Raw genomic sequence first — 18,600 nt, forward strand, 5'->3', positions numbered from 1 at the left:
CGCATCTCTACATGGTGACGTTGTGTTAACTGCCATCAAGTCACTCACAGCAACCCTGTGAGTGAGATATCCCCAAGACTCCTTGTCCACTGCTGTGCTTAAGTCTTGCAAATTCATACTTGTATGCCCTCCCCAATTGAGTCCATCCTTTCCTAGCATTGTTTTCTTTTCTAATGAGTCATGCCTTTTCATGATGTGGCCAAAGCATGACAACCTCAGCTTTATCATCTTGACTTGCAGGGAGAGTTCAGGCTTGATCAGGCTAGGGACCATTTGTTTGTCTTTTTGGCCATCCACAGTATGCTCAGCACTCTTCTCCAGCACCACATCTCAAATGAATTTTTCTTCTTGTCTGCTTTCTTCGTTGTCCAGCTCTCGCATCCCTACATGGTGATGGGGAATACAATGGCATGAACAATTCTAACTTTAGTGCTCAGCTGTATATCTGCTCTTTAGGATCTTTCCTAGTTCTTTCATAGCTGCCCTCCCCCTTCCTAGCCTTCTTCTGATTTCTTTACTGCAGACTCCTTCCTGATTTATGTTTAAGGCCCTGGCTCAATGCTAGGGAATTCTGAAAACTGTAGTTTTGGGAGACACTTAGCCTTTTCTGTCAGAGCTCTGGTCTTATAATGTATTACCTGGTCTTATAATGGCCTTATAATGTATTAGAAGAAAGACAGATCAAGAGAAAATGAATGCATGCATTTTTTTTTCTAAGCAAATTCTTTTTTGATTTAAATGGACCTTAAAGACAGTTTGTTTTTTTAAAAAAAATCCTTTGCCCTTAAATAGTCTTAACTAAAAGAAAAATGTCAACACACATACAAAAAACTAAACTATTTTGATTTCCTCATTGTTTAGGTTGAATATATTAAGCTCTTCCGTCGTCATTATTTTTGATTGTTTTATGTTTGCTATACTCCTGGGCAGTAAAATAAAGGATTGCTAATAAACAGCAACCTATGTGTTGTGTGTGTGTGTGTGTGTGTGTGTGTGTGTGTGTCTTGTCTTCACATGATATTGTGAAGGAAAAGTTGGCGGGGGTGGGATCCATGTTTGCAAGGGCCAGGGCAATGATTGCGATATATAATAAGTCTGAGAAGGAATGGCCAGGCATAAATGCAGAGTTAAGCAACAGTCAGCAAAGTTACTGCCTGGATGGATACACAACTGAATGACAAGGGAGGACCTGGAAGAAAAAGGGTCATATTCTGCAGAATCTAGGACCACGCAACAACAGAGAAAAAATCCTGTTTGTTAAGCAAGGATTCAACCACCCCATAGCAATGCCATGCTTCTAACACAACCCCAACTTTTCTAATTTATCTCACTTGTCACATAATATGATATTTTATTTTATTTTAAAATCCTTTCAAGGTGGCTACTGAAAACTGGAAAGTTTTACCTGAGCTCTCAAAACACTTTGTATTCAACAGCCTTATAAGGTATATTGTGAGGGCTGTATATTGCAGACTGGGGAAGGGAGGGTTGTTTGACTGAAACAATGGGAAATGGTTTGACTTAAGTGGCTGGGGAAAAAAATAACTTAAAAACAAACATATATAAATGTTGGAAATGTGGGGTTAAAGAAGGCACTTTCTTTCATATATGGTGGGCTTGTTCATTATCTATAGAATACTGGAAAAATATTCATGAGAAAATGGTGGAGATATTATCTACCAATATCCCTTTAGATCCGTTATTATTTTTGCTTAATATGACCAATAAATTAGATAATGTGATAGAGAAGAAATACTCTAGGATAATTTTATATATGATTACATTGGCTAGATTATTATTTGCACAATGTTGGAAAAATCCACAATGTCCTAAAATAGAACTTTGGTTATCTAAATTGAAAGAAACAAGAAATCTTGATTTGTTAACAGCCGCTTTGCAGGATAAGGCGATGGAAAATGTGATAGAAGAATGGTATCAGGTAGATCAATATTTGAATATTTGTATATAATAGGTACTTTATAGGCATACGCCAGCAATTAAATTTTTTTGCTTTTTTATTTATTAATTTTTTCCTCTTTTCACAATTATTGGTGTTACTTTTTTTTTTAATCAAAATGATGTAGTCAATGGAGGGTTATTCTTTTCTTTAGTTTTGAGTGAACCTTTTGTGGAATATATGTAATCCGGCATTGGAAGGGAGATTTGGAAGTTGGTGGATAGTAAGATGAATAATTGGTATAATTATGTGTTATTTTTGATTTACGATGTTTGTATATATGTCTTTTTGTACATATATGTATATTTGTCTTTTATATTTCAAATAAAGATTTAAAATTAAAACAAACAAACAAACAAACATATAACAAAAGAGTGCTAACAAAATAGCAATATTACTAATGGTAACAATATTGAGCTCAGCATCATAACAAGATGAGCCAGAAGAGTGTACAGTGGGTTCTTGTTATCTGCTAGGGTTTGGTTCCAAGACCCCCCGTGGCTAACAAAATCCATGGATGCTCAAGTCCCATTCAATCCAATGGCATTGCAAAATGGTGTCCCTTACATAAAATGGAAAATCAAGGTTTGCTATTTGGAATTTATAATTTTAAAAAATATTTTATGGATACTTGAATCTGTGGATAAAAATCCGTGGATAAGGAGAGCTGACTGTATTGGTTAGAGCAGAATGGGCAGATTTGGCAGGTCCAGGAGACAATTCCATCAACATCCTATCTAAGACAAAATTGTGTGAACGACAAAACCAGAATGCATGAGTGAGATTATTTGGATAGTTGTGCTAAAAAACACAGCGGCTGAATAACTCCCTAAATGACACAGTAATACAGCAGGGAGGAACCTTAAAAAGCATGCAGTCCAACTCACATTTGTAGTGGCAGCAAGAGTATCCCAGGCCTCAAGTATATACATGAGTGGCACATTGAAAAACCACACCATTTTCAGTCAACAAATTCCTTTGTCTCAAAATCCCCTGTGGGCCAAAGCAGAGGTGTTAAAATGTGTCTGCATTTCTGTATTTTTATATTGTCTTTAAGGTGTGTGTGTGTGGGGGGCTCTTTAACTGTACCCATTTTAAAATATGCAAAGTGTAGAGCTTCTGGGTAGGGGGGGTTAATGAATGGGATCAGAGCAGACATGATGGCCTGAGTGGGGGAGTTTAATTCTCCCCTTCTCCATTGCTTCTCTAATGAAAACAACACCTCCAAAGCTCCTCTGTACATTGGGAGGAGATCCCACATCAATTTAATGTCTCCCCCCCTTGCTTGTTATGATCCCGATAATTAGTAACCCTAGCTACAGCCTGCTTTTTGTATTTTTTTTAAAAAAAATGTTAAATGCAAAGATACATTCTGCATTCTTTATGGCTACCATGTTGATTAATTAATTATTTCAATCAATTAATTGGGAAACATTACGTATCCTTGATAAATCACAAGGCAGAACATGTGTATGTGTGTTATTGTTTTAAGTAGAAGGGCTTATTAAAACAGCAGATGGCAAGCACCATCTTAGAAGAGGAATTCTTCTTTCACACATGAGTGGAAAGGCTCCTCTAAGATTATGTGTGACATGGCACATGGGTTCACAAGCTTAAAGGCTCAGAAAATATATTTCTGCTTTCAGAAATACTGTTTTGCAGTCATGAAAATATATGCCCATCTAATTTTGTCCCCTTTATTGACTTTAGACCGACTTGATTAACCAATTCTAAGTTTCTTTATGGTGCAATCAAAAGCATGGCTACTCAGAAGGAAATGCTATTCAGCTTTGTGGGACTTACTTTCCAGGATCAATCCTCAGCTTCTCCAAGTAGGAGAAAACCCCTATCTGAAATCTTTCTGCAGGTCAGTAGAGTCCATACATCTAAATCCTTGTGTCATGCAGGTTTTGTTGTTGTTGCATGTCTTCACGTCCTTTCTGACTTTTGCGAAGCATAAGCTCAGAGGAGCATTGCCTTTGCTTTCTCCTGAGGCTGAGAGTATGTCACTTGCCCAAGATCACCCAGTGGGTTTCATGGCCAATCTGGGAATCGAACCCTGGTCTCCAGAGTTGTACTCCAGCACTCAAACCACTACATTGTACTGGTGTGCAGAGCTACAGATTTAATCAGCAGTGGCCATAGCATTTGTGGATGACAGGTGTCGTAGTCCGACACATTTGAAGGGCCTCAGGCTGCAGAAAATATTGTAGACCAGAGTAGAAAACTGGTTGTAAGAGCTCAGGGCCTTGAAATTGCACACTGCAGCCATCCCTAAATCGACTATTATGTGGATGAAAGTTAAGCTGGAAATCAGTTCCAGTTTCTGTTTTCAACTACTTGAGGCCAATTTTTGCAGGTTTGGGAGAAGGGTTCTGGAAAGATATTTGCAGTTTGATGTCACTCCTGGATGCCGCTAGCAATGACAAGTCACTGTTTAGAGGCCAAAAATGGGTGTGGTGATGGTCAGGGGATTTGAGGGAGTCTGACAAGGGTTGGAGGCTTGCAGCAATGCCCCGGGGGGGGGGCACACACATACTGCCAACACTTCACAGGTGGAAGCAGGACAAGTGTGGCCAAGAAAGCACATCAGAGTGGGGCTTTTTTGGGCTATGTGGCTGTGTTCTGGAAGAGTTTATTCCTGATGTTTTGCCAGCATCTGTGGCTGGTATCTTCAGAAAATACTAACTCTTCCAGAATATAGTCCAAAAAAACCCCACAAAAAACTATGCATGCCAGCGTGCTCAAGATGGCAATATTTATTAATGAGGAAGATCACACAAGCTATGGCACGCTGTAGCAGTTTGCTTTTGCCTGAGCCCTGAATGAGACTCCTCTCCCCACCCAGACTCAATTAACCGAGTACAAACTACATTTGCACTTTGAACTCAGTTTGCAGCAATTGAAGTAAGCTGAGGACAAAGAGGGAAAGCGCAAGGAAGAGAGACAAACTGGGACATTTTCATAGCAGCTTTTTTAGATAATGGAGGATTTAATGGGGACTATGCCTACCAAATCAGGACAGTTGAAAGACATGCATGTCTCCTTCCCCCTACAGCTTCCCCAGCCCATGATGCAGCATAAAGCAGCTCTCTTATGTTCCTAGTATGAAGAACCATGCTAGTTCAAATTCAGTATTATAAATGAGCAAGAATACTAAGGCACCCCACCGTTTATGGACTGCCTATTGCAGCTGTTGAGATATGAACTTTTAATGATGACATACTGGAGGCCAATTATGTTGTTCTAGTATCACTTTAACCAAAAGGATCGTCTTGTCTTGTCTTTTAAATCAGTGGAGGACAAGGCTTTTGCCGAGTAAATGAATACACAGCAGGCAGGCAGCAGTGAAGGCTCTTTGTTAATGTATAATATGGGGGAGGTGGGGCTCACAAAGTGATATTTGATACGAATGGAGTCAAACCATGAAAATAGAGACTTTACATGGCCCTCTTTTTTTATCTGTAAAATGTGGGAAGTTATGTAACCTTGATCTCAGACAATGTGAAATATCCATATATACCTGTCAGTAATCATTTCCAATTCTGCTTGGTAACACAACTTGGGCAGTTGGTCATAACTATTTCTTACTTGATCCAGCCCTATATGTGGAAAATGGGGGAGGGAGGGTGGATTCTGATCTTCTCCTTTTGCCACTTATTTTAGCTCAGCATTCTTCTCTGGTTTTCCTTTTTTTGTGTACTTTGGACTGCTCTGATCAACATTGGCACTTTGTTTTTTGGGCATAGGATTTGGTTTATTGATGTCACCTTCTTGTGAAATCTTTTTTTGTGGGAACAATCTGTTCTGCTGAAACTGACTGTTGACATGCCAAGGTGCTGCTCCTCATCTGTTTGGTTTTATCAGCAATTTCTCTTATTCAGGCCCAGAACTTCCAAAGGAACAGGAGAAGAAACTAAATCTTAACACAAAGAAGGCCTATTTAAATAGACTTTTAAAACTACAAAACCTATGATGGGTGAGGTGCCAGACAAGTGGAGATGGGGGGGGGGGGGGGGGAAAAAAAAAAAAAATCAAAGAAAACACGGATCTGTCAGCCAGACTTCAATACCAGGAAAAATATTAGAATGAATTATACAGGAGTCCGTCTGCAAGTATCTTGATGACAATGTAGTGATCAGTAGGTCCCAGCATGAGTTTGTGGAGAACAAATCCTACCAGACTAATCTTATTCCTTACTTGGACCAAGTCACTCATAGCGGGAGAAATGCTATGGATGCCATTTATCTAGATTTGGCAAAGCATTGTCTAAGGTTTCCCATAATATTTTGTTTAGTAAATATGAAATAGACAGATCCATAAATGATTGGAAAACCATGCTCAGAGCCATGTTCAGTGGTTGTGCTTCAAACTGGAAGGAGGTTTTGAGTGGAGTGCCTCAGGGTTCTGTCCTCTGCTATCATCCTCTGCTATGGCAAACCATGCAATTGATGCTGGTATAATTCAAGAATACGTTTAGGAAATTAGCATTCCAAGAGAGGAGTAACTTTGGCTGAACTTTCTCATAACATCTCTTCATATTTTTATTGTCAAATGATGGCATTATCAGATGAGATCCATGTGGCTTTGAATCTCAGGAGAGTGCTGTCCTGTTGTTGAATGTACTGATAAAAACATGTCTGGAACAGCTTATCAAAGCCTTTTTGTTTGATCCTGGGTTTTTTTATGATATGTGTGGCTTATCTGAAATAGTTGATCATGTATTTGGGATTTGCTTTATACTTTTGGGAGATACAGGGAGCATTTTTTTTTTTGGGCTTGCAGCACCCCACAGACTGCCAAACATGCCAAAATAAAACCTCACATGAAACAAAAGAAAGAGTCCAATTCTGTTTTCCAAAAAACAGGTATGGGGGGTGCTAAAGAGTGAGGGGGGTTGCTATTTATTCAAATGGAAAATTGAGCCTTTTCTGGAGGTTATTGATTCACTCTTTTTGTCAGTAAAAAAGGACAGTCCAGGGGATTGGACCTCAAAAACAATCTTGGGGCTGCATGCAACCACAGGGCTATACTTTACCCACTTCCACTTTATGCTATGGATAGGGTTTCTTTGTCCACAGATGCCAGAATTTGGGGATTGCAGCAGGGATGTAGCCGGGGGGGGGGGGGTTCTTGGGGTCCGGACCCCCCTTGTTAGATAAAATGGTGTGTGCTGCTGCACCGCTGCACCCAAGCCCCATTATAATGGTGGCACTTAGTCTGGACCCCCCCTTCCCAAAATCCTTGCTACGTCCCTGATTGCAGGGATTTTGTTTTAATCTTTCCTCTAGAGCAAGAATTTAGGAAGGGAGTTTTTGAAACTGTTATGGGATTTTCTTAAACAGAGACTGGTCTTACTGAAGGACTCACATGCAGTCTGACGTCAGCGTTCTGGGCCACAGGGGCTGCACTCACATTATGATTTAAAGTGAACTGCTGATTGGGTTATATGACCGTCGTTCCCATTTGAAACTGGTTTCGATACTACTATGATCGGTCACTGATGATGCACAGACATGCATTTTTAAATGGCGCAAACTAGTGGGGACGACAATTGTATCAAAAAAGAAGCTATTACAAGGGGATAATGAAAAGATCTGCTTTCACAGTGGTAATGATGGACCTTTTGGAATCGATTTACCAACACGGAGCGAAAGTGAATCACAAACCGATTTAAATGTAAGTGGGAATGAGCCCAGGAAGTTTCTGAACATTTCAAAGGCAAAGAGCATATTAATTTGAACAGAATGTAACTAAGGCAAATTAAAATAATTACTAAGGTAATTAAAGTGATCTGAACAGAATGGTTTGGCATCATTAGGAACGGGTGCAGCCAAGATACCTTCCTTAACTAAAATGTAGCCCTGGTGACTATTAAAACCTGGCATCCAAGTTTAAGACTGAACTTGAGGTAGAATCATAGAATCGTAGAGTTGGAAGAGACCACAAGGACCATCCAGTCCAACCCCATTTTGCCATACAGGAACTTTCAATCAAAGCATCCCTGACAGATGGCCATCCAGCCTCTGCTTAAAGACGTCCAAGGAGGGAGAGTCCACCACTCTCCAAGATTATATATTCCATTGTCAAACAGCCCTTACTGTCGGGAAGTTCTGCCCTAAGTGCAGTACCTTACATTTTTCTGTGTTGAATATCATTTTGTTTACTTTGGCCTAGCTTTCCAGTTTATTCAGGTCATTTTGAATTTTGATGCTGTCCACTGGGGTATTAGCTACTCCTCCTAGTTTGGTGTCATCTGCAAATCTGATAAGTATGCCCCCCAATTCTCTCATCCAAGTCATTGATAAAGATGTTGAATAGCACTGGGCCCAGGACAGACCCCTAGGACCCCACTGGTCACTTCTCTCCAGGATGAAAAGGAGCCATGTTGAGCACCCTTTGGGTTCAGCCGGTCAACCAGTTACAAATCCATGTAACAGTTGCCTTGACTAGCCCACATTTGACAAGCTTGTTTGCAAGAATGTCATGGGGAACTTTGTCAAAGGCCTTACTGAAATCAAGATATACTATATCCACAGCATTCCCTTCATCTACCAAGATGGTAATTTTATCAAAGAAAGAGATAAGATTTGTCTGGCATGACTTGTTTCTCTGAAACCCATGTTGCCTTTTTGTGATTATGGCATTGCTTTCTAGATATTCACAAACTCTCTCTTTAATGATCTGCTCTAGAATCTTTCCTGGGATTGATGTCAGACTAACTGGATGATAATTGTTGGGATCCTCTTTTTTCCCCTTTTTGAAGATGGGGGACAACGTTTGCCCTCCTCCAGTCGCTGGGACTTCTCCTGTTCTCCAGGAGTTCTCAAAGATTATTATTGCCAATGGCTCAGATATTACATTTGCCAGTTCTTTTAATACCCTTGGATGGAGTTCATCCTGCAGACTTAAATTCATTTAGATTATCAAGGTATTCCTCTACTATCTCTTTACTTATTCTGTGCTGAAATTTTCTGTCCTCTGCTGCTTTATCCTCAGGTTAAGCATCCTTTTCCTTTTCTGAGAAGACTGTAGCAAAAAAAGTGTTGAGTAATTCCGCCTTTTCTCTGTCTCCTGTTACCATTTTGCCATCTTCTCCACGCAGTGGCCCTACCGTTTCCTTCTTCTTCCTTTTGCTGCGGACATATCCAAAAGAACCCTTTTTATTGTTCTTAACCTCTCTAGCAAGCCTGAGTTCGTTCTGCGCTTTAGCTTTTCTGACTTTACCCCTACACATGCCTGCTATTTCTTTGAATTCCTTTTTGGTGATTCCCCCCATTTTCCATTTCTTATACATGTTCCATTTAAAACTTTGCTCAGATGAAAGTTCCTTAGTCATCCATCCTGGTTTCTTGAGACATCTCCCATTTTTCTTCCTCATTGGAACTGTTTGAAATTGTGCCTTCAGTATTTCCCTTTTGATAAACTCCCATCCATTCTGAACTTGCTTCTCTTTTAGTATTCCTGACCACAGAATCACCCCTAGTATTTCCCTAAGTTTACTGAAATCAGCTTCCCTAAAGTCTAGACTCTAGAATATGTGTCTGACTTGGCTTGGCTTCTCCTTTCCATTGTACAACAAACTCCAGGAAAACATGGTCCCTTCCACCTAAGGATCCCACCACTTGCACTTCATTAACCAAGTCATCCTTGTTGGTTAGGAAGGGAAGGATGTAATTCATCACTAAACTGCATCTGCACTTCAAGAATAAACCAGTTTGACCCCACTTGAGCTGCCATGGCCCAGTGCTTTGGAATTCTAGGAACTGTAGTTTTGTGAGACATTTAGCCTTTTCTGCCAGAGAGGTGCAACAACAACAAAAAGTATAGTTCCCAGAATTCCATAGCATTGGACCATGGCAGTTAAAGCAGTGCCATGTTGGAATATTCATGCAGGCTATATGTCTGCGTTAGGCGAACTATGGGTTTCCTTGGAGGGGCTCCTCTGAGGCCGAGAGAGTGTGACCTAGAGCCTCGTCGTTGAGTCTGGCGCTGCTATTGTCAGCCAGGGAGTCAATGGAGGCTGGAGGGCGGCTGAGCCAGGGGCGCTAAAGGGGGGAAGGCAGGGCCTGGGTCTGAGGGGAGCTGGTAAGCAAGGGCCTCCTAGTCATAGCGGGGGCGAAGTCTCCTCTGGCGCCCGAGTGGGGCGACCTGCCCAGCCGCCTTCCTGAGGAGGCCTGAGGCGGCGACGGAGAGGGAGGCCTAGAGTAGGCCCTGCCGCTTCTTCTCTCCGCCCTTGGCCCCGCCCCCTGGCCCTTGGCCCCGCCCCCTGCGCCGCCATGTTGAGGCGGTCGCTGCCCGGCGCTGGGTGAGGCCTTGCCTGAGCCTTGGGCCCGGATGCCCGCGGAGCCCCCGAGGAGCCCCAGGCGGCGGTAAGTGCGGCCCCAGCAGCAGCAGCAGCAGCAGGAGGAGGAGGAGGCCGTAACGCCCAGGCGGGCAAGGCAGCGCCGGGCCCCAAGCTCTGCCTGGCACGGCGGAGGGCCTCAGGCGGCCTCTGCCCCGCTTGTGGGGCGCCTCCCAGGCCTTTCGTTGGGGCAGCCAGGGAGAGGAGGGCCCGCCTCCGCCCGGCCCCAGCGCCCCAGCCCCAGCCCCAGCCCAGGCGGATCAGGAGGGAGACAGACAGCAGCCAAACAGGGAAGGAAGGAAGGAAGGAAGGAAACGCAGGTCGAGAATGCAAGGCACCCAAGGCTCCCCTCCTCCCCAGGAATTGAGAGACCTTGCTTCGGCTGGACTCCCCCTTGTCACCCCCTGGACCTCTCTCTCTCGCTCGCTCTCAAGATATCCATATACTGTATACCTATATGTATACATATATATCTTTACATACATACATATATATATATGTATCTTTGTGAGTGTGTGTATTATTTTATTTTCTTACATCCCACCTTTCTCCCAACATAAGCACTATATAGATTATCTCTCTATCTAATCTATCTTTAGATAGATAGATAGATAGATAGATATGGCTAGCTTCACATTCTCCCCTTTTCATACCGAACCCCATTAAAAAAGATTGCCACTCTATATGTGTCTAAAGATATCTATCTATCTGTCTATAGATATCTTTACATACATATATGTATATTGTATATCTTTACACACACACATATATATATAATTTTCTTATATCCAGCTTTTCTCCCAAGACTATATAGATATATATATATATCTTTATAGGTATGTAAAGATATATAGGTATGTGAAGATGTATATATCTTTGTATATATGTGAAGGTATACATATCTTTATAAGTATATATATATATTATATAATACACACAATTTGTGTATCACTCTTTTAAAAAGAGAGAGAAAGAGAAAAGGATGGAAGGTGCCACTGCCAAAGAATGACAAAAAGGTGTATTTAGGGCCCAAACAGACAGATGAAAATATAAGCTGCTTTGGGTCGTTTTGGAGGCATGCAGTTTAAATGATGCATGCGTCTTAAGAGGCCATAAGCTGCGCCAAAGCTGCGCTCCAGGCCTTAGGACTGCTTTGGCACAGCTTCTGGCCCGAAGCAGCTTTATTTTGGCCTGTCTGTTTGAGCCCATAGGGCCTGAACAGACAGGCGAAAATAAAGCTCCTTCGGGTCAGTTTGGAGGTATGCTGTTTAAATAAGACACGCATCTTAAGAGGCCAGAAGCTGCGCCAAAGCTGTGTCCAGTCCTTAGGACTAGAGCGTGGCTTTGGCATGGCTTCCAGCATCTTAGGACACATGCAACATTTAAACAGCATACCTCCAAAGTGACCTGAAGCAGCTTTATTTTGGCCTGTCTGTTTGAGCCCATATTTATTTTATTCAATAAATAAATAAATCACACATAGAGTTAAGTGGACAAGAGTCCTTGGTCCAAAACACGCGGCAGAAATAATCCAGTTTGAGACCACTTGAGCTGACCTGGCTCACTACAGTCGGCCCTCCTTATCCACGGATTTTTTATCCATGAATCCAAGCATCTACAGCTTGAAAATGTTTTTTTTAAAGTATAAATTCCAAATAGCAAACCTTGATTTTTGCCATTTTATATAAGGGGCCCATTTTGCAATGCCACTTTATTTAATGGGACTTGAGCACCCACGGATTTTGTTACCCACGGGGGTTCCTGGAACCAAACCCCAGTGGATACCAAGGGCCCACTGTACTAGGGAATCCTGGGAATTGTGGTTTATTGTGGCCCCAGAGCGCTCTGACAGAGAAGGCTAAATGTCTCCCAAAACTACAGTTCCCAGAATTCCCTAGCATTGAGCCAGGGCAGTCAAAGCAATCTCAAACCGGATTGTTTTCACAGTGTATTTTGGATCCTTGTCTCCTTAGGCCAAAGGGAAAAGAATCTGGAAGGGAGCCCTGGAGATCAGCCAGGCAAAAGGGTGCATGGCTTATGGCTGCAGCAAGACTTCTCCAGTAGCCCTGGTCCCTGCTTTGCAGGTCTGCCCCAGAGGTCAGTCGAGAATTAGCCTTGTATTGGGTTATCCCTTCCAGGGGGATGATATAGACATGCTGATTGATGGCCAGTGCATCCCTCTGGAGGGGCAGCTAGAAGCCCAGCCCAGGTGAATGGCATGTGTGCCTCCCTCTTTTCCTCTGTGGCATGAATAATTTGGTTGCAACCCGATTCCCAGTGCTTAATCTTCTTTTTCTGTTTGTGCAGTTGGCCCTCTGTAGCCACCAATTTTTTTATCCACGGATTTAACCATTCATGGCGTGATAGTATTCAGTCTGCTTTCCATTTTCATGGGGGATCCGTTCCAGATACACAAACCCCACGAAAACAGAGACTCACCAATATTCAAGCCCTTATAGGCTTGAATGGGGTGCATGCCTGCGAGTGTGCATGGGGCACCGCCGCAAGGGCACACTCCATTAAAAATAACAGAGGTTGCCCCTCCAAAGACCGCAGACCACAAGTCCATGAGAGGGGAGGGACAAATCGTTTCTCCCAATTCACAGGGGATCTGTTTCATCCCCCTGCGAATTGAAAATGTCACAGATATTCAAGCCCCATTGGTTATAATGGGGGTACGCTCCTGGGTGTGCACCTCATTTTGTCCCTCCTTGCTTGCCATCTGCGAAGGACAAATAATGCAGATCCCAAGTCCATGAATGGGGAGGGACGAGTGTGTATATGCACATGCACACACACACACACACATATATATATATTCCGTTAAACAAACCTTGATTTTTCCATTTTATATAAGGGACAGCATTTTACTATGGCATTGTATTTAGTGGGACTTGAGCATCCATGAGAGGTCATGGAACCAAACCCCAGTGGATACCAAGGGCTCACTGAGGGACTTGAGAGCCACTTTGGAGTTCGTGTGTTTGTTTGCTGCTTGTATGTGTACATGTGGACAAGGGAACCTGCAAGGGCTACTGTTTATGATGGCAACATATCTCCAGCTTCAGAGGTTGTGTACCAGTTGCCCGGAAGCAAAACTGGAAGGGTGTTGCTCATGGCCTACTTGTGGGCTTCCCATAGGCCACTGAGGAAGTTGAGTGCTGGACCCAGATAGGCTTTGGTTGTGATCCACAATGGTTCTTCTTATGTTCCCTGCCACATGGAGCTGCATAATTCAAGCTTCTGTGCTACCTCATTGTCATGTGTATCCATTTTATGCGCACACAGAAACATAGTACTGTATATGCAGTGCTAAGCTTGAGGAGAGGGAGCTATCTTAAATTCCACATCTAAGACAGAAATCCTAGCAGAGAGCTGTCCACTTTGCCCTGTTATTCTTTTGATCTTGTTTCTGTTTGAATCTTCTTCATGAAATGATGCTTGCTAAAGTTCATTGTATCTGTCTACCCGCTGCTTCTGGCTATGCTTAATGAATTTTCTTCATTTCTCCCTCTTTGCAACATTTATGAGTATTTATTAAAAGGACTAGAGGCCACGATAGGATGAATTCTGTCTTCTTGAAGTTAGTAGTGATGTGAATGGAGAAATGTTATAGGCACAGCTTTATATCTACTCTTCATATCTACTCTTTGTAGATGCCAAAACCCATAAGAACTGTAATGCAGCTCAATTTTCACGTTTTCCCCAGAAAAAAATGACCGTTTATGAAATGTTTGCAGCCCAAATAACTAAGTCCATGTTATTTGATGTTCAACGAAATTTATTTGCCAGTTATCTCCTTTCAAAATTGAAAGGAAGATCTCACCATCCCAGACCTGCTTAGTCTCAGTAAATTTATTGCATATACAACTGCTGAAAGGCTGTTGAAGGTACACTGACATTCTCCACATATTTCATACATCTATGACTGAGTTATGATTTTATTTGAGAAGTCATCATATTCATTGTACACAGCATCAGCTCACAATCTGGAATAAGGCCCAATCTGGTCAGTGAGGATTATTCACTGATAAGCATGGATAGGCTGGTAGCCACAACTACATACGTTTGTATTCTTCCTTCCATGGAGCTCAAGATGGCACAGGTAGTTTTCCTGGGTGGTTTTCCATCCATATGTCAAAAGAAAAAAGAGCATTTCCACTATTGATAGCAATTATGCTAAAAGACTCTTCTAAATGATGGTAAATTAATTGTCTGTGGCTCAAAACACATTGCATAAGTAATCCAGTATGATATCGCTTTAACTGCCCTGGCCCAATGCTAGGGATTTCTGAGAACTGTAGTTTTGTGAGCCATTTAGCTTTCTCTGTAAGAGAGCTCTGGTGCCACAATAAACTACCATTCCCAGGATTCCCTAGCACTGAGCCAGGGCAGTTAAGGCAGTCTCAACCTGGATTATTTCTGCAGTGTGATTTGGACCTGTGTAAAACAGTGCTTTTCAACATGGTGCATTTGGAGTGGGTAGTAGAGGACTCCAGTAAGGGGTGCACATGTATAAACAATTTCATACATATTATTGACAGCAGCTCATCAATTCCTAAAAGCTAGTTTTTGGAAAAGACAACACTGTTATTGGAGGGTGATGAGTTATTGATGAGTGTGGAGTTACCCAATGAGTCATTTAGATTGGGGATGGAAGATGAAATCAAGTTTAATTTCGTAGTTAGATGGGCATTCAGAATGTCTTGGGAATTGTAGTTAAGTGGACTAGAGCTTTCTATGGCCCTATAGAGACAGGCCAAAATAAGGCTGCTTCGGGTAACTTTGGAAGTATGCTGTTTAAATGATGCATGTGTACTAAAATTCCAGAAGCTGCACCAAAGCTGCGCTCCAGTCCTTAGGACGGGATCGTGGCTTTGGCACAGCTTCCGGACTCTCAGTATGCATGCATCATTTAAACAGCATACCTCCAAAGTGACCCGAAGCAGCTTTATTTTGGCCAGTCTGTATGGGACCTATGAGAGAATGGCAGATACCAAATTTACAGTCCCACACTTCTGTAGGATGGCTCCATCACAAGCAAAGTTATGTGAAATTCATGCAGCTGTGTGGTGCAAGTACACCTGCACCCAGACTAGCTGTGGTTAGGTACGATGATAGTCACAGTCCAGCCACCTGGAGGACCATAAGCGCCCCACTCTTAAGCTCAGAGGTGTCATGAAGATGCAGTACATGCACTTTCCTGTGTAACTATAAAAATCAGCAGGGAAGAGAAAATGGTGGGGTAGTAGAAGGTAATATGAAGACATGTTCAGCTTTGTTACATGTATGTAGGGTACAGGTAGCTGCTTGTTCATTTACCTTTTGTCCAAACTGATTGTTTCCCCTGGGACCTCTTCTCTTCAGATATCTAATAATAAACATCTATTTCATCACCACCACCCCAAAGTTCTTCATTTGGTGGCTTTTTTGTGTTTTCAACCTGTGTGGTGACATTTTTGTGTTTTCTGCTTGCTTGGTGGCATTTTTAGTGTCTTCCAAAATGCCCTCTAGTTAAGTTTTGCCATTGCATACTTTTTTTCCCTCCATCCGGCTTATTCTCTTGACTATTGCTGGGAAAATTTGGCAAACTGACAGCGAGCAAGGATGGCTATACTCAGTGGAACAGTCGTTGCAGTGTTATCTGTATCATCTTCATTCTTGGCACTTTCCTTCCATCCATAATTAAAGTATTAAACACCTGCTTTTTCAGTCGCATTAAGCTTTTTCTAAAAGTGACCAAACAGATCTGTGAGAGAAGTTAAATTATTGATCAGGCTATTTGAAATAAATGTGCAAACCTGAAACTGTAACTCCCATTTTTACTTGGTTTTATGAGGGAGGGTGTTTGACCTTTTCAGATCCGGTTAAACCTTTACCCACTAGTCTGCATTTACTATGGTTGCTAGTGTTACTTTTTGGAGAAGCTCCTTTTGGGGACTATAAAACAGTACTTTGGGGGGGGGTTCATTGGCCCAGCAGTAACTTTCCCAAGCTTTTCTTCTGCTGCTGTTATTGTAATCGCTAATACAGTCGGCCCTCCATGTTTGCGGCTTTGACTTTTGCAGATTTGATTAGTATGTTCCCTCTAGGAATTTCTAGGTCCTCCAGTGCAACTCTGCTGGAAATTGACAATGAAGTTTCGCCAGAGAACTTGGAGATTACTAGAGAAAGCACTTCTCTAGGCATTTGTAAGTCCTCCAGCATAATAATAATAAATAATAAAAATTTTATTTATATACCGCCCTTCCATCGATCAGGGCGGTGAACATTACAATAAAATCAAACACAATACAATAATATACACATATTAAAAACAAGTCAAAACCCCATCAGCCAACCATCTTGCCGACCAAAGAGGTAGGAAGGCCATCAGGAACTCATTCGGGGAATGCAGCTCGAAATAGGAAGGTTTTCAAGTCCCTTCTAAACTGAGCTAGGGAGGTGGCCGAGCGGAGCTCTGTGGGCAGCATATTCCAAAGGGCAGGGGCGACGCTGGAATACGTCCTCCTTTTTGTGGAGGAGAGTCTGGTCCCTGGAACCCTGAGTAGTTGCTGCCCAGAAGTTCTGAGGGTGCGGGGCGGAATGTATGGGGAGAGGCGGTCCTTCAAGTATCCTGGGCCCAAGCCATGTAGGGCTTTATAGGTAATCACCAACATGATTCTGTGGTCAACCTCTGCAAGATATTGACCATAGTGTTGCACTGGAAGCTCTAGAGATTCCTAGAGAGGTGTTCTTTCAAGCAAAAACAGTATTTATTTGCAGGTTTTTAACACTTTCACAGGGGACCTATGCCCCTAACCTCAATGAATGTGGAGGGCCCACTGTAGTTCTACTATATGCTCCTTAAAACATGATACTAGACTAGCACGTGAACCAATGTTTTCAAGTTACAAACAGAAAAACTCCTCCTGAATCTTGGGAAGAACTTTCTGATGGTAAAAGCTTTTCAACAGTAGACTAGACTGCCTTGGAAGACAGGGATTCTCTTCCTTTGAAGGTTGTTAAACGGGTTGGATGGTCAGCTTTTGACAGTTCTTTAATAGTATATTCCTTCATGGCAGAGGGTTGCACTAGATGGCCCTTGGGGTCTATTCCAGTCTTATGATTCTATTAAGTACAATTGATTTCACTGAGTTTTCTTTTATGTGTTACTCAACCTGTTTCCCACATTTTATGTTTGTGTGGAAGATTCTGGATTATGAAAGACATACATAAACTGCTTCAGACATGATTTTCTAAACTAAAACAAGAGAGGGGAATTATTTGAATATGCAGGAGATTATTAAAATGGCCTAAGCCCCATGATTTCATTCACACGACCATTATTTTGCTCACACAAGTTCACACAAGTAATGAACTTGCCTAATTTCTATATTTAGCATGGACAAATTAAGTGTTCATAGTGCCCAAGGAAAGGCAATGGCAAACCTCTGAAAAAATCTTGCCAAGAAAACCCCATGATCGGGCCGCCGTAAATTGGAAACAACTTGAAGACACACAACAACAACAAATTGCTCTGTTTGCATATTTTAACAACATTAAGATGTGGTCAGTCTAGATTTAGGGCAAGGTTTCACAACCAAGGAACCATAAATCAATACATAAATCTGAGCTAAGATAGAATTATTATGCAGGGGTTCACTGAAACCTGAAAATTAATTCAAGGGTTCCTCCAGGTTAAAAAATTGAGAAAGCCTTGTCTAGAGTCCTAGGAGTAAGGGAGAACATTAAGATAAGCCACTGGTCCATCTATCTTAATATCATCAACTTTGAGTGGCAGTAGTTTTCCAGGATTTTAGTCTTGGGTCTTTCATACTATCTGCTACCAAATCCTTTTAAGTGGATAGATATGTCAGCTATTAGACCTAAAACATTTTGCTTGTGTTCAGTTGGGAATGCCCAGCATGTGTTCTATATCTTCCAATTTAAATACATACACAATTGCATTGCACAGCACAAATTTCTAGTATGTTTAGAACTACAGTGACTAATTCCTCCCGCCACCCAAATATTTCCAGTTCTGCTTTATGAGAGTTTAGATAGCTTTCTCTTTTGGGATGGAGGGAAGGGCAACTAATAGTAGACAGAGCCATGGAGGTCAGAAGGACCAAGGTAGCAAAACTGCACAAAAAGGAAAACTGAAGCAAAATAACTAAGAACATGTTTGCAAAGAAAAAGGTTGAAGGAAGATGTTCATACAGCAAGATCAGGCCTGTCTTTCAGACTTGCATTTTACTCCTCCGACATTATCCCCCAGAGACAAACATAGGATGCATATACATTGTAGAAATAATGC

The 18,600-nt window shown here is 42.0% G+C and overlaps 2 protein-coding genes and 1 long non-coding RNA gene across 9 annotated transcripts in view; 2 read left to right on the top strand and 1 right to left on the bottom strand.

Annotated features, from left to right (window-relative positions):
- The window catches only part of PATL2 (PAT1 homolog 2), a 741,315-nt gene that overhangs the window by 470,707 nt on the left and 252,008 nt on the right, over positions 1–18,600 (top strand). The window lies entirely within an intron of this gene.
- On the bottom strand, positions 324–3,891 carry LOC121934809. Its single transcript, XR_006104675.1, has 3 exons — positions 3,761–3,891; positions 2,845–2,950; positions 324–383 (listed from the first exon to the last, which is right to left on the bottom strand). It is a non-coding gene; the product is annotated as an uncharacterized LOC121934809 (long non-coding RNA).
- Positions 10,224–18,600, top strand: part of ZNF592 (zinc finger protein 592) — a 45,051-nt gene continuing 36,674 nt past the window's right edge. For 2 of the 3 annotated variants that reach the window (XM_042475635.1, XM_042475637.1), the window contains exon 1: positions 12,284–12,398. In XM_042475635.1, coding sequence (XP_042331569.1) covers positions 12,332–12,398 — 67 coding nt within the window. In that variant the 5' untranslated portion in view covers positions 12,284–12,331. Of the gene's footprint in view, positions 10,330–12,283; positions 12,399–18,600 lie in introns of those variants that run through there. The other variant, XM_042475636.1, reaches the window with a different exon arrangement.

Source organism: Sceloporus undulatus, chromosome 6 (assembly GCF_019175285.1).
Source record: "Sceloporus undulatus isolate JIND9_A2432 ecotype Alabama chromosome 6, SceUnd_v1.1, whole genome shotgun sequence".
Taxonomy (NCBI): Eukaryota; Metazoa; Chordata; class Lepidosauria; order Squamata; family Phrynosomatidae; genus Sceloporus; species Sceloporus undulatus.